A 15,179-nucleotide genomic window follows, 5' to 3' on the forward strand; every position below is an offset into this window, starting at 1 on the left:
CCTAGCACCTAAGATAAAGTCCATTCTAAATACAGCACTGAAGAATAACAGTATGAAATTATGCTATACGCCCCCCAGCATGCCCCCCCCATGTGAGCTGACCATACTGGAACGAGGTGGCTTTACACAAACACAGAACTTACACATCCAAAGGAGTGGGCTGTAATCAGAGCACTGCAGTCACCTTTGGGTGTCAGACGTGCATTCTACAAAGCCACTGTCACACAGCTGTTTTCTGGAGCCCTTCTTTTAGAACACAGGCTCTTCAGATTCAGACTGGGATTTAGCTGCCTTTCAAATCTGTGATAACAAGCACTTCAGCATCTGTCTTACATCCACGAGCAGCAGTGCTTTAGAATGACCCGACTCAGTCCGTAACCACGCAAGGGTGTCAGGGAAGGGACTGTAGGGTCAAACTCTGCATACGCGCACGTAACACAATGAAAATGTTCTCCTTTCAAAGTCTCCACTCTTCCTGATGGAACATGAGTGCAAACATGCTTAGAAGTGTCTGTAACCAACACTGTACCTCCATGAAAGAGATTCCTAAGCTCCAGACATCGGAATGAATTCCATACTGCTCTCCTGAAATTCTTTCAGGCTGTAAGAAAGCAGAAAGGACTTTGTGAGGTGATGTGCTATTCTGGGAAAAACGTACACTGCACATCTCGGTGGGGGGGGGGGGGCACCAACACCGCTGCAGCATTTTATGGATGGCAAAGCAATTTCACACACGTGTGTATGTATGTGTGGATTACACTGAAAATATCCGGAAATGATATATAATTAAATATGAGTGCATATGTGTAAAATCTCATCAAATCGTCTATCCTGGAAGGACCTTTTACCTAGAAATAATTTCAAGCTTATAGCGAAGTGGAAAGAATAAGATTAGTGTGAAGAACACTCACACTTCCTGTACCTTCATTCACCTAGCGTCCCATGCTTTATATCACCCATCATGGATTCGAGACACATTGTAAGACACACACACTCTGCTTCAACGGGAGTAATTTTACACTGAGAGATGCGTTCTGATCTGCCCTTCAGGATTTGGCATTCAGTAGGGTGCTCAGAGGAGGGCTCAGAACGAACACACGGACAAATGGCTAAGAAACTGAGGCCTCGAAAAGGTGGAATAATTGGTCAAGGCTGAAGACAGGTATGACGGCTGGGATAAGGACCCACACTTGCTGGCCCAACAGGTACTAGGATTATTCATATGGAGCTGCAGCAGTGATGGGAACAGGCCTGTTGCCACAGCCATCCCATCATCGTATGCACTAAGTGCTTTTCATGCATGTCTTCCTTCAGATTCACAAATACACATACGAGTTTGCTATTATCATCATCCCCACTTAACAGATGAGGAAAATGAGGCCTGGAGACATTTAGTTTACTTACTGACCACATGAAATGCTGCATGCGCTACTGGTACACAAGGACAGCAGCAATGACCCCGCACTGATTGTGCCACCTGGTTGTGTCAGATGATGGGCCAGGAGCTCTGAACCCTCAATGCTTTCCAGGAACCTCGCAAAGGGAAAGGCTACAGGCTCCCCTCTACAGAGGGAAGGCCTGAGACGTGACCAAGCCTGGAGCTATGGATTGGCATTAAGTGACCTGTCCAGCAGCGGAGCCAGGATTCAAACCTACTTGTATCTGATTGCAAAATCCTTTCCAGCCTGTCAAACTGTCCCCGGAACTGAAAGTCACAGAAGCTAGTCTTGATCTAGCGAGTATTTCTACTGCGCTATCTTTGGACAGCTATCAGAGAACTGCCTGAGGGGCTTACCAAGATGAACTTCCTGCATCAGAATCTTGGGGCAGTGGGTGGGCACTCTGGGGATCCTCATTTTAAAACATAAGTTCTCCGGGTGATTCTCTGCTACATTCAGCTCCAGTCACTTAAGATTTCTCTATTCTTCCTTCCACTGGCTGACAGTCAGCACTACACAGCACTGCACCCCGAGCACACAAAAAGCAAACACACAAGTAGAAGGGGAAACCACATACAGAGTATTTTGGCAACGGGACTGAACACATTCATTACATTTGCCCGCGGAACTGCCAAAGCAAATGCGGACTGCAAACTGAAAATCAAGCACAGGAAATTAAATTAGAAAAAATACAAAAAGTGATGATGTTCATAGATATCAGGTAGCAAATAAGAGAGCTCCTTGAGGGTGAGATCCTGACACTCTCTTGTCAGAAAAATCCTGGCAAAGAGCCAACAACAACCACCAAAAAATGAGATTACTGTTGTGATGCAATGTTAGAGCAAAAATACCGCAAGCTTGCCCAGCAAGCTGTGGCACCCGATTCTAAACAATGCGTAAGGTAGACAGGGAAACGCACAGGTCCCGGCCACTGCCTGAGGTACAAAATGAGCCCTGATCTGGTTTGAATTTTCAGAGCCAGGATGTGACAGCCTGTGGCTGCAGAATTCAAAGCTAGTCTCACACTTGATGCCCAGGCGGCCTGCTCTCTCCCCCTCCTCCAAATCAAAATGCAGCAAACCCAACCATGGCTATCACACTGCTGAAATACTGAAAGAAGGTGTGGGATGGACCCCGGGCCGTGAAACAACGAAGGCTGGGGCTCCTTTCTCACAAAGCAGCTGTCAGCGGGGTGGACTGGGTGATACAAACACAGACTCATGTGCAGCACAGCTGTACTGAGGTTTCAGTGAAGAGCAAACCAAACCAAACTCCTTGCCTTCTCTTAACAGGAACAGTCGGCGGGTAGGGATCCACAATGCGGAAGTCACAGTGGCTCCGCAAAGGCTGTGGCTTCAAGCTGGTGCTCACACCCCACTCCCTCCAGCTGTGACTGGGCAGTTACACAGGGCGCGTATGTAACTGATTCCAGAACTGTCTGTTTACGACCCCGGGGTCTACTTGTCAAGAGCAGAAAGATATCAAGGTATGTGCCTCATCTCTTCCGAAAAAGAAGTTTTAGCTCAGAGTTAGGCTTCCGAAAACTAACCAGACAGTGCAAACTGTTTAGGCCAGCAGTCATCAAAATGTGCATCATGGTGACAGGAATTTTTTTTCCACTGAGGATTTAACCCAGGGGCTCTCCACCTGTATCTATGTTTCCAGCCCTTTCTATTTTTTATTTTCAACCAGGGTCTTGCTAAGTTGCTCAGGCTGGCCCCCACCTTAGTAGCTGGGATTACAGGTATGCGCCCCTGTTCCCGGCAGGTTTGTTTTCTGTTATTTATTTATGTTTGGGTTGGCAAGATCCTTTCATAGGTAGCACAGCGTACTGGTTAAATGAGGGTTCCAGAGTCAGACTGCCCTAATTCAGATCCTGTCATTACTCTTGCTTCTGTTGTGTCCCACAGGCTATCAAAGGCAGTGAGTTTTGAATTCTAATCTGGAAATTTTCTTTCAGACCTTCTCAGATCTGCTACGTTGCTTCTGAAATGTGGGATCTGAACAGTCTGTGTGCATCTGTTTCTGCTGCTTGTTGTGCCTGGCTTTTCTTAGGCAGCCTTGTTTTTGTGTCTGATTTTCTTTGACTGCTTGCAAGTTCTTCCTCTTGAATAGTATTTGAGAGAGGTTCTCTGAGACCTTCAGTGGACATGCCGCCTTCAGCCAGTTCCCGGCATCCAACTTCTTTCCCAACTCAGCTCACACGGGCGTCTATGCAGGCCACAAATGAGTGGCGGAGGTCGTCGTCTCTGGTCACAGCCTTTCCCCAGCCTGCTTCTCTGCTGAGGTCGGAGAAGCCTCTTTGGCTCCCAGGGAGCAGGAGGAGGAGCAGCTTTAGATTCTTTTGCCCCTACACTAAGGCCACACTCCTCGGGCTTCCAGCACACAACAGGGAAGATTTCTGTTGAGAGCTTCTGCCTGGGGTGGGCCCTGGACTCTGCTGCGTCTTTGGCCTGAGTATGGTATCCAAAGATGCACTCTGGTGCTCTGACATTCTGCTTTCCTCTCTATTGTAGGATTTCACTCAAAAATTGTCATGGGCTAGGTGTGATGACACTTGCCTGTAATCCTAGCTACTTAGGAGGCTGAGGCAGGAGAATTTAAGTATAAGGCCTGCCTGGGTAATTTAGCAAAACCCTGTCTCAAAATAAAATAAAAAAGGCTGAGGAGAGCGCTCAGTGGTAGAAACCTTGCCTGGCACGGGCAAGGCTCTGAGCTCAATTCCCTAATAAGCATGAATGAATGAATGAATGAATAAATAAATAAATAGGAGAAAATTCCCTGGAAATGCCCCTTTATCTTTTTAGCTCTCCAGTGCATTTGAGATGGTTAAAACTTTTTAAACTAGCATTATTTTCAACCAAAGAGCTGATTCCAATAATCTAACCTGCTATTCAAAGAAACTAGGGGCTGGTGTCCTAGTTAAAATCTTGTCTCTTATTAGGTGCCAACTCCAAGAACCTGGGCTAAAGTTATTTCACCTTTGGTTTCCTTATCTGTAGAATGGAGATAATGATAATTTATGGGTTGTGCGAAGATTAGGGGAAGGTGTGTAGGTTTTTCCACTCTCTCTGTGCCATGTGGGAGTGTAAACCCTGGCCTCTGTCACTTCTACTACACAGTATGAGTGTGACCAGCTGAGCTACAGTGTATGCTCTACATAGGTTTTATTTATTTAATTAATTAATTTTTTGGACACAGGGTCTTGCTATGTAGTTCAGGTTGGCCTTGAACTCACTATGTAGCCCAGGATGGACTTGAACTTGCAGTGATCCTCCTGCCTCAGCCTCCTGAGTGCTAGGATTACAGGCGTGTGCCACTATGCCCAGCCTATACAGATTTTATTCCAGGTAGACATTTCCAAGGACTGGAATGACTTGAGTAAAAAACCAAAATACAAAAACATTCAGAAGATAAGAATAGCCATTTCGATTGAATTTCTGATCCCTAAGGATATTTGAGCAACATTTTAAAAATTAATTTCAAAACTTCAGTGAGTCATAAAAATTTCAAATTTTCATATTTGATTCTAAAACTACAATGCAAAAACAAGGACTGAACAGTTTGTTAAAGTTTTAGGGACTTTCACATTAAGAATAGAGTAAAAATTTTTTTTAAACTCCTGATTATTTAATTAGTACCCGTTTGCAGTGCTTGCAGCTTGCAATCACCTGGGGGTGTGGTTACCTGTGTATGTGCTGCAGCTTGTTTCTTTTGTTTTTAATCCACTTCCCCTCCCCTCCCCCTCCCTCCTGTTCCAATTCCCCTTCCCCATTTTTCATTCTTGTTGGTATTACTGATCTTAGTTCATGTTGGGGCATATAATGTTTGTAATTGGGGTTATTAGGCTCCTGTACACGCCACATCTTTATTCTACTTATTTCCCCTCCTCTTCTCCTTACCCCTCGCATTTCTCCCCTTGGACCACCACCCTATTGCAAAAGATTCATCTCCTTGTTCCCTTCTCAATTTTTTGGTAGTTTTTAAAAGATATGCCTGTGTTTTGTTAATTTTTTTTTTTTGTATTATGTATTTTTTTAGACAGGGTCTCGCTAAGCAGTTCAGGCTGGCCTTGAGCTCACTTTGTAGCCCAGGCTGGCCTCAAAATTACAATGATCCTCCTGCCTCAGCCTTCCCAGTGCTGGGATTACAGGCGTGCGCCACCACACCTGGCTGCTTTGTTATTTTATTGGAACTCAAGACCTCATGTTTGCCAGGCAGGCACTGTGCCACTGAGCTAAATCCTTATCCCTATTGGTACATTTTGTTTGTTTGTTTGTTTTCTTTTTTGGTGCCAGGAATTGAACTCAGGACCTTGTGCTTGCCAGGCAGGCTTAGGCCGCTGAGCTATATCCCGGGCCCCCTATTGGTACATTTTAAATGCACATAACGGTCACATTTATCGGGGACTTGGCCAAGATCCCCAACTGCCTTTATGAGGGTTATGGCAAAAGGATGAAATAAGAAACAGACACAAATTTAGTAATGCACGGAGGGGGTCTGGGAGGTGAGTGTCTCAGGACAGGCAGAGACAAAGACACTCCAGGCAGCCACTATTAACTCGGTGTGCACAACCGCAGGCAGGGCTAGCCGATGGGCCGATAATCTCAGGATGACTCAAAAGGGCAGAGAGATCTTATGCTAAGAGGGATCTTGCCCTGGAGTGTTTTTAATCTTAGTGGTTTTAGTTTAGTCTTACTGGGTGGGAGAGGATGGCCCATCCCTAAAGAGCTAATGGGAAATCTCAAGAGGGTGATACCAATCATCCCAAGCCTCCACTGACCCCTTAGGGAAGTATGCAAAATCAGCCACTCTGAATGTGTGGGCCCCAACCCGCACTCACCACAGGGAATCTGAACCTGTGCAAATCTTGATTCTTCTTTTTTTTCCCCCTTCCTCTCCTTATTTACAAAAGCTTTGTTTCCATTTTTTCCTTTCTATTCTTTTTTCTTTTTCCTTCCTTCTTTCCCCTCTCCTCCCAAGACTAGGCAAAATTTTTAACAATTAAAACTTTCGAGAAATGGTTCATTTAAAATAAACACCAGCCTCTGGACTCTTTACAATCCTCTGGACAAAATTCTTGTGAAAAGCAGTCGCAAGTCTTCCATATTCTGGATGAAGGTGTCTATTAGACATAATTACTTGTCCCTAAAAAGCACATGTCCTTGTACAGGATGTTTTGCTTTCTAGGTCTCTGTCTCTGATTGGCCCATGATAGGGTTGGATTATGGCTTTCCCAATCTCTTACAAACCGTATTGCTTAATGAGCGCAGAAGGGTTTTCCCCCACTAAGATGACTTAGGGTGTTATAAACGTTTCCCTGTATTTTTTTTTTTTTGGTCTTTTTGAGACAGAGTCTCGCTATGCAGTTCAGGCTGGCCTTGAGCTCACTTTGTCGCCCAGGCTGGCCTCAAACTCACAATGATCCTCCTGCCTCAGCCTCCTGAGTGCTGGGATTACAGGCGTGCACCACCACGCCCGGAATTTCCGTCTTTTTTTAATTGTCATTTTCCCTGCACCTTTCATTTGAAGTTACAGGAAAATAAGGTAACAGTTTACACATGCAGGGTTCTTCTTGATTTATTTTCTTTTCAATACTTAAGCAGTTTCACCAGCTATATTTAGTAATTTGGGGTCTTGCACAATGATGCATAATTAAGAAGCTTAATAAAAAAGGTTAAATTCTCTGCTTATAATTAGTGAACATGACACTTTTGGAAGAGAGCTGTCATGAACTAATTCCCTGGGTCCTGGTGGAGGGACAGGGCTGAGAGTGAGCAGAATCAACCCTGGCCCTATGAAGCTCCTAACCAGCACAGGAAGCGCCACAGAAATGACCGGGACACAGGGAAAAGCCCAGCCGTGAAGAGCTCGGTCCCCAAGGTGGATCGCGTTGGTCTGAATTCCCACCCTGCCACTTACTCGCTGAGTCAACTGAAGCCAGTCACGTAACTTCTCTTACCTCATTTTCTTCATCTGTAAAATGAGAAGATAATACCACCTACTTCATGGCGTTGTTGTGATGATTTCACGTTAATACACGGAAGAGCTTAGAAGAATGATTGGCACATGGTGCTAATTAAGTGCGAGCTGTTATTATTACTGATGTTATTATCACCGCACAGAAGTACAGATAAATAAAAGCGAGCGAAGTGGATGTAAAATAAGGGTATCACTTGCTTCTGTCAGGAATGGCCTCTAATTATACCTCCCTCATCCCCCACCCCCGCCAGGCTGCCTTCCGCTTCTGAGTGTCCGTCCTTCCTCAGTGAGCACTCTTTTTTGCTAAGTGCCCTCTTTCTCTCCTGTTTGTGATAATCCAATCAAAGCTGCACATCGCACGCCTCCTTGTTTTCTCAATGTATTTATTTCTTATTTCCTCGCCTAAAGATGCTGTGCATAGCACTGCTGCCGAACAGCCACCGGTTCCCATCTGGGCCTGCACTTCCACCGCCCCTGACAAACCGCTGCAAGGTGCCCAGTGGTGCTGGCCGAGGACTGCGAAGTACTGGTTCAGACACAGCTCCGACTCGCACAGGCCAAGGGCTGGCAAAGCGTTTTCTTCAGAGGGCCAGGGAGGAAATATTTTTCACTTTGTGGGCCATATGTTTTGTTTTGTTTTGTTTTTTTCCGGTACCGGGAACCGAACTCAAGACCTTGTGCTTGCCAGGCAGGCGCTGTGCCGCTGAGCTAAATCCCCAGCCCCTGTGGGCCGTATGTTCTCTGCTGCAGCTGTTACAACTACTCAACTCTGCCGCTACGGCCATACCCAATACATAAACACATGGCTATGGCTGTGTTCCGATAAAACTTTACTTACAAAAACAGGCCTGAGCGATGTGGTTTGCTGACACCTGGCATACAGCCTCTTGGGGATGTCAAAATTATAAACCAGACCAGCTAAAATGAAATGCTACCATGGCTTAAAAAAAAAAGCATAAACAATCCCCCCCCACGCCCCAGCCCTTCTCCCTCAAGAGGCTGGCCACAGGCAGAAGGCAGAAATTAACACCCATACTATAGCGACACAGGCTTATTTCCATGGTCCCCAGCCCCCAAGCCCTGAGCTCACAAACCTCCGTGCATACTCTGCTACTCAATTAAGGGAAGCTCTTGCTTTCACTCTCAGGTCATCAGTATTTTCTTGCTAGGTGTCTTAGGCTTTTTACAGCCTGAACTACACAGCTGATGAGTAGGATTCACTCACCAAGAAGCAAAGCAATTTTAGGTTTGCTGATCGGAGCTAACGTTTCATAATTCTAATCCTTACACTTTCAATTAACAGACGGATGCATCACATTCATCCATAAACAAAAAGGAAAAAAGTAATTTCTTTAATGTACACCTGGGAAAGACAACTGTAATCTGGATTTGTACATTAGGTGTAATGCAATTTAATTATTAGAGCAATTTAAAGCTACTACGCACATGATGGGCAGTTGAGAAGTTGTTTTTGTTTTTTTTAAATCGCAGTGTTCCCTATTCTTTCAAAGACATACTCTAGCATTCAGGGGGGCTTTGTTAACGGTAAAGTGGCTCACTAATCTCATCCAATCTGGTAGAGCTAGACAGGAGATCAGGTTTTATAAAAACAGAGTATGATGACGTCAGAGGATAATCTACCTCCCCCCTCACACTATTTAAAAGACTGAAAAAGTATGAATTTTCCTTAAAAAAAGGCAAAACAAAAAATAACTATTTTGATATCTGAATGAAAACGAAATGTTTTGTTTAGAGAATAAGGTTCAGCATTCCATCCATATTAAAATCTTTTAATCAAGATACTATATGAGGCGGGTGTGGTGGTGCATGTCTGTAATCGCAGCACTCGGGAGGCTGAGGCAGGAGGATCGCCATGAGTTTGAGGCCAGCCTGCGCTATGTACTGAGTTCAAAGCTAGCTTTAACTACATAGTGAGACCCTGTCTCTAAAAAAACAAAAACAAACAAACAAAAAAGATACTACACAAACAAAGAAGGCTGAGGACAAGATCCGTGATTCTATACTAAACTCATTTAACTCTGTGATCTATACACAAGGACAAGCAGAACTGAAAGGGAGTATTATACCCACATAACTGTGGAGCCCTTATCATAAAAATTAATTCTAAAATGTTAAAGTGAAAATTTTATTCCAGAACTGACAGTAGATAAGCTCCTTGCTTGGCTTTTCCTTTTCCATTCTTGAAGTGATTACGGAAACTAATAAACTAAAGCATGTTCCTGGACACAAATAACTTCCTTTACTCGAAACGTAAGAAAAAGAGGTCCATGCCAAATCTATACTGGTCTTTGAATTCATTCTGTGCACTTACTTTTTATTTTTAGCAAACTTACTTTGGTGAAACTAAATAAATTGTAATATATATGAATCCAACAACTACACAAAATATAGATGTGCAATTTCTAAGGAGAACTGCTTGCTAAACCCTTATGTTCGGAGATCCATAAATAAAATTTGGCCACATCAGTAATTTAATTCCGATCTGGTGACATAGCATGTTTGTATTCCTCGAAATAAATAAGCAATCTTATTGACTGGCATCTTGGTACACTTTAGGGTTAATCAAATAAGCAGTGTGGAAAGGCAGCCAATATGCTAGAAGGTACAATTTTTCTGTCGGGTTAAACTTCAAAATGCAGCAATTTCACACTTGAACTGACCAGTTAAGTCAACAAAGTCAGATAAGTTGATCGCGCCTGCATAAACCCTCCTGTCTTTTTGAAAGATTTAAAAATCGGATCATGACTGGATTGACTTTGTAATTTACGATCTGCTAGGCTAAGGCTGTGGAATTAATTCAAGAATTCTACATTACCAAGTACATAAAGATAAAGATGTTGGTTTTAAATGTTATTTTTGCATAAGTTTACTTACCGCCATATAAGCATTTGTTCCAACATACGTCTTGGCTATAGAATTCACCAGCTATGAGACAAAACAGTCTGTTAGAACAATATAAAGATAATGTGGAAATAAAATGGGCAATTATTCCTCATTTAACCTACAATCATCAATCCTATCAATCAACTAAAAATTATGGAAAAGGGAACAAATTTATCTACAAAGGCATTAAAAATGATTAAATCTCTCTTTTCTTTTGAATGTGATTTCCAATTTAAACAAGCGCAGCATTACGGTTTATAGCAGATAACCTTAAACAATTCACTTAAGCGGATGCTTATTGCTTTAGTACCCCAAACCCGCCTGATATAAAACATCCATTTGAAGTAGAATTTGAACACACTCGCTTTCAGTCAGATGGCTCAAGATGTGACCAGAGCCCCGCGCATCACCAGGATGAAATGAACACTAAATACGCTGGAGGGATAACAGACTTTGACAACTCATAATATGATGCTGACCTTCGCTTTGGTCTTCGTGTTTGGCTGGGAGTAAAGGTGGCTACAATTCAAATCAACATCACAGCACGCTCACGGGTCACTATCACCGGGGTTCTCAGGGGAGGCCCAAAATGGAAATTAATTAAAATTTGTGCTGCACATTGTAATGGCCCTCCACCATTGTTGCTCCCAATATTAATTTTTATTGTGGGCCAGTTGGGCTCCCCAGGCACAGCTCCCACTCTGCCCTCCCTTTTGTCTGGCCAGAAAGCTTTCATATCAAAGCTGCATATCAATGAAGTTTGCTATTCGTAAGTAGTAATTACAATATCAGCAGTTTTTACTGTCATTAAACAATGAACAATCATATTCTGATGAAGGAAACTCGCTCGGAGATTAAAAATGAATAACGCGCTCCCAGCCGAGGACAAGATGCAGAGTTTCTGTTTGTCTGGCAGCGCGGCGATTTTTCAATCTAGAGAGGGGGCTGCAAATAAAAGTGGATGCTGCTGAGGGGACAGCACGCCGGAAGGAGAGCAGACCCACCTGAGTGCTTACTCCAAAATCACACAGCTTGACTTGTCCTCTCGTGTTTACGAGCATATTGGAAGGCTTCACGTCTAAAAAGGAACCAGACAAGCCCATGTCACCCATCCCGTATCGATAGTGCTTGTTTTGAAAAACACACATGCACAACATACCATATTGGAATCGTAAATTTCCAGAGAGGCAAGGGTTTATTTCAAGTGAAAGACAAATCAAAGCTTAGCTTCCAAGGCCAGTAAATACACCCATCATCCTCACTATAGCATTTCAGGAAAAGCAGGAAGGTCAGAAAGTATAATCTTACAAAGAATTTGCACAAAAAGGGTTAGCTTTACCTTACATATATATAACCAACAAGCTACCTACCCTATCTATGAGGCACTAAGTTCAAAAAGAAGACAAGGGAAAAACCACTCACATGGTGTGGGTAACAGGTCATATCTGAGTGAAACAACGAGAAAATGAACACACTATTGCCATTTCCCATGTTTTACGTGACAAACGCTATTTCAGATAACACTCAGAAACTGACCTAAAAGATGTCTGCGGGTGCGTATGCGCGCATGTACCAGTCTTTGTTTCAGTGATCCTTCTCCTCCCTTACATCATTTCTGACTGAGGTTACAGTTGACAAAAGAACTGACATAGCTTTTGCCAAAGCAGTCAGTCGGTAAATAATGACACAAAGGGCTTCTGTCAAACATCCTCAGTGACAACAATGAGCCTTTTCTGGAATTCAGGGAGGCCACAAAAACCATCCAAGCAAGACAGGAGCACACGACTTTTTAGATGGTAGACAGCAGCACCTGCTTCAGCGCTTCATCCTCAATGGCAAAAATGGTCTAGGACAGACAACCGGCTATATTTAATACAGCATCTAAACTTAACTATTCCAGACAGAAGACAAGAGACTCATAATTGTTTATGAAAAAAAAAAAAAATTTTTTTTTTTGAGACAGGGTCTTGCTCTGCAGTTCAGGCTGGCCTTGAGCTCACTCTGCAGCCCAGGCTGGTCTTGAACTCACAATGATCCTCCTGCCTCAGCCTCCCGAGTGCTAGGATTACAGGCATGCACCACCACGCTCGGCTTGGAATATTTTTAGAATAATCTGTAAATAAGATAGTCTCCCAGTCTTCTGCCTCGCAAACAGGTACCCTAACAAACCACTCTGCCAAGGGTAGGCATTTCATTTAGATTTCAAGTTGAAACTCGGTAACTGACAGATATGAAGCCCTGCTTACTGTGTGACAGGCAATGGGCCGACTATTTTCTCAAACACCAGCTCATTTAGCGTTGGCTAACTGACATTAGGATGTGAAGTCCAAGAAGGCAGCCAGCGGCTTTGCCTCTTTTATTGTCTACTGTTACCCTCGCCGCTTAAAAGAGCATCAGGCTCATAGTAAGTGCTTAATAAATACTTGTTGAATGAGTGAGCGACTAAATGAATGGGAAGTGTGAGCATGTGGTGTTATTTTATGCTGATGACCATGCTTCAGGGATGAGGGCTTAACTGTGGACCGCAGCATGCCCTTCAGGTAACACACACTATAACCCTGACAGTGGCTCTCTCTTTAAATACAAGTCATACGCACAGGGACGCACGAACTCTTACCAACTGCTCTCTCGACCTCCAGCTTTTCTTGATTTCAACAGAACTCTTACGGCACCATTACCTTAAACCTTCACTATAACGCTTTCACCACGTCACTTCTCTCCTTGAGGAAATGAAACATTTCTTGGCGTGTTCTCTACCCACTTCTTATCTTACATTCGACATAGCCTGGCCTTATTTTCCAGATCTAATTGTCATCATAGGCCCTCAACTTTGAGTATTTTTCTTGTGGACAATTTGTTCTCTTAGATATTAACACCTTAAACCACGCTTAAGCTACCACAATCAGACAGAGGTAGTTCATGAACACACACTCGGACCTCCTACAATAGCTACCTGCAAACCATGAGGTATGCCAATACAGCAAAATGTACCTTCAGTGAGACACACATTAGACAGAAGGGGGATTGAGAGAGAGAAAAAGAATAAAAAGCAAAATCGCTAGACTGTATTCTCAACGGCATGGTGCATTTAAGAACCTGACTGCATTTCCAGCTTTCCGCAGTACCTTTGTAACGGCAGCCGACTGCGTGCCTTGTGCACATTTAGCCTAGTTTGCAAGGACACTGTATGCCTGCAAGTACTCGGCATCCAGTGACCCTCAGATCAACCCCTGCACCCCAACTACTGCTTTCATCACTGTCAGGAAGCAAAACCCCAACGTTCCTGCCGCCCTTGCCTCTCCCTCCCAGCCGCAGATTTAGAAACCCCTCTGTATTTTCCAGCGACCTGAACCTTGCCCATGCTTCTACTCACACACCTGCCTCCCCACTGCCCCCACTTCTCAGACATCAAAGTCACGGCGTCCTGTGAATTGCTGTGGCACTGCTGTCCGTGCTATTTATCTGTGCATGACACTTCACTAGATATTTGCTGGCAGAGGTACCATCACTCCGGGGAAACCAGTTCAGAGGGAAGGAACGTGCACCAACCATCTTTGTAAGAATCCCTTCTGAGTACAGTATCTTGCTCATTGGTTGTTTCTTTTAAAGAGTATTAAACTTGCTAATTTCAATACGCCCTTCACAGTAATATCTTGAGGCATAATTGAACATAACAAACTAAGCCAAGGGATTCACCCTAGAGGACAGAAGATCTGGACTTGAGTCTTTGATCCTGACCCAAACTTGATGAGGAATTTTGGACTCAACGTGTGACGTTTCAGCTTCTACCTCCGCAGGGAGGTAACAGGTACTGTGTCTGTCTTAAGGAGCGGTGAGGATCACATGAGCCAGCGAATGTAAAATAGCTTTGTAAACTGTCAAACGCTCCATAAACGTAAGGTATTATGATGAATTGGCAATCAGCCATGCTACAAAAAGTGGTATATCTCATTATATTTAGGAAATAATTTCTATTGCTACTGCAGCCATTTAAACTGAACCTGAGTGAACTATCAGCTGAAAAAAAATAATTTCCCAAGCCCACTAAACAGAACTGTAAAACCAATTTAATACGCATGAGGGAACCTGTATGCCAGATCATGACTCGCTCCTCCACCGGGCTCCCTATTCTCACGCTTGCTCTGCTGTAGTCTGCGTTCCACGCGGCAGGGAAGGTGAACCTTTAAACTAAGTCAGGCTCCGTCTCTTCTCTCCAAACACCCTCGGAGCGTCCCAAGAAACTCGAGCTGTGGCCCCACCCTGTACAGTGGTCTCGGTGGCCCTGCGAGAGCTGGCCCTGCCTCTACACCCTCAGCCTTACATCCCCTCCCTGCCCACCCCCGCATCTCGCAGGCCTCCTTGCCCAGCAAGCTCCTGGCGCATCCCCGGGCGTCCGCTCCAACACACACCATGCGTGCTCTGTCACTTCCTTTAGACTTCCGCTCATGTTACCTTTCTAAGGGAGCCCTCCCAAGCAGCCAGGGCGAGACGGCAACATCAAACCGTTCCCTGGCTCGTTGCTCTTCCTAACATTTAGCATCACGGACACCCAGCTATCTCTCCATGTGGGTCTATTAATTCTGGTCCTCGCCTCTTGAAGGGAGGCGCCATAATGCACTTGACCTGTGTGCTTGTTATTGTATCTAGATGGTGTCTGGTACATGCAGGAAATGGTAGCTGTGGAACGAATAAATGCTAATGGATACTAAGAGATGGTCTAAGATGCTTACCCAGAATAAGTACGAGTTTGGTCTAAGAAGCAACTGTGTCTTTGCCAATGAATGGAATACGCTTCAAGATGAACACATCTCTAAAGGCTGTCCTTCACTCTGAGAATACGTATACACTCAACAG

The 15,179-nt window shown here is 44.2% G+C and overlaps 1 protein-coding gene across 7 annotated transcripts in view; it reads right to left on the minus strand.

Moving 5' to 3' along the window:
* Positions 1–15,179, minus strand: part of Map2k5 (mitogen-activated protein kinase kinase 5) — a 250,682-nt gene that overhangs the window by 102,223 nt on the left and 133,280 nt on the right. For 6 of the 7 annotated variants that reach the window (XM_013518967.1, XM_005393686.2, XM_005393688.2 and 3 more), the window contains exons 14-16: positions 11,330–11,403; positions 10,317–10,367; positions 530–601 (exon numbers count right to left, since the gene is read on the minus strand). In XM_013518967.1, the coding sequence (XP_013374421.1) occupies positions 530–601; positions 10,317–10,367; positions 11,330–11,403 (197 nt within the window). The remainder of the gene's footprint in view (positions 1–529; positions 602–10,316; positions 10,368–11,329; positions 11,404–15,179) is intronic. The other variant, XM_005393687.2, reaches the window with a different exon arrangement.

Source organism: Chinchilla lanigera, unplaced genomic scaffold (genome assembly GCF_000276665.1).
Source record: "Chinchilla lanigera isolate Chin_1 unplaced genomic scaffold, ChiLan1.0 scaffold00049, whole genome shotgun sequence".
In the NCBI taxonomy this organism is placed as follows: Eukaryota; Metazoa; Chordata; class Mammalia; order Rodentia; family Chinchillidae; genus Chinchilla; species Chinchilla lanigera.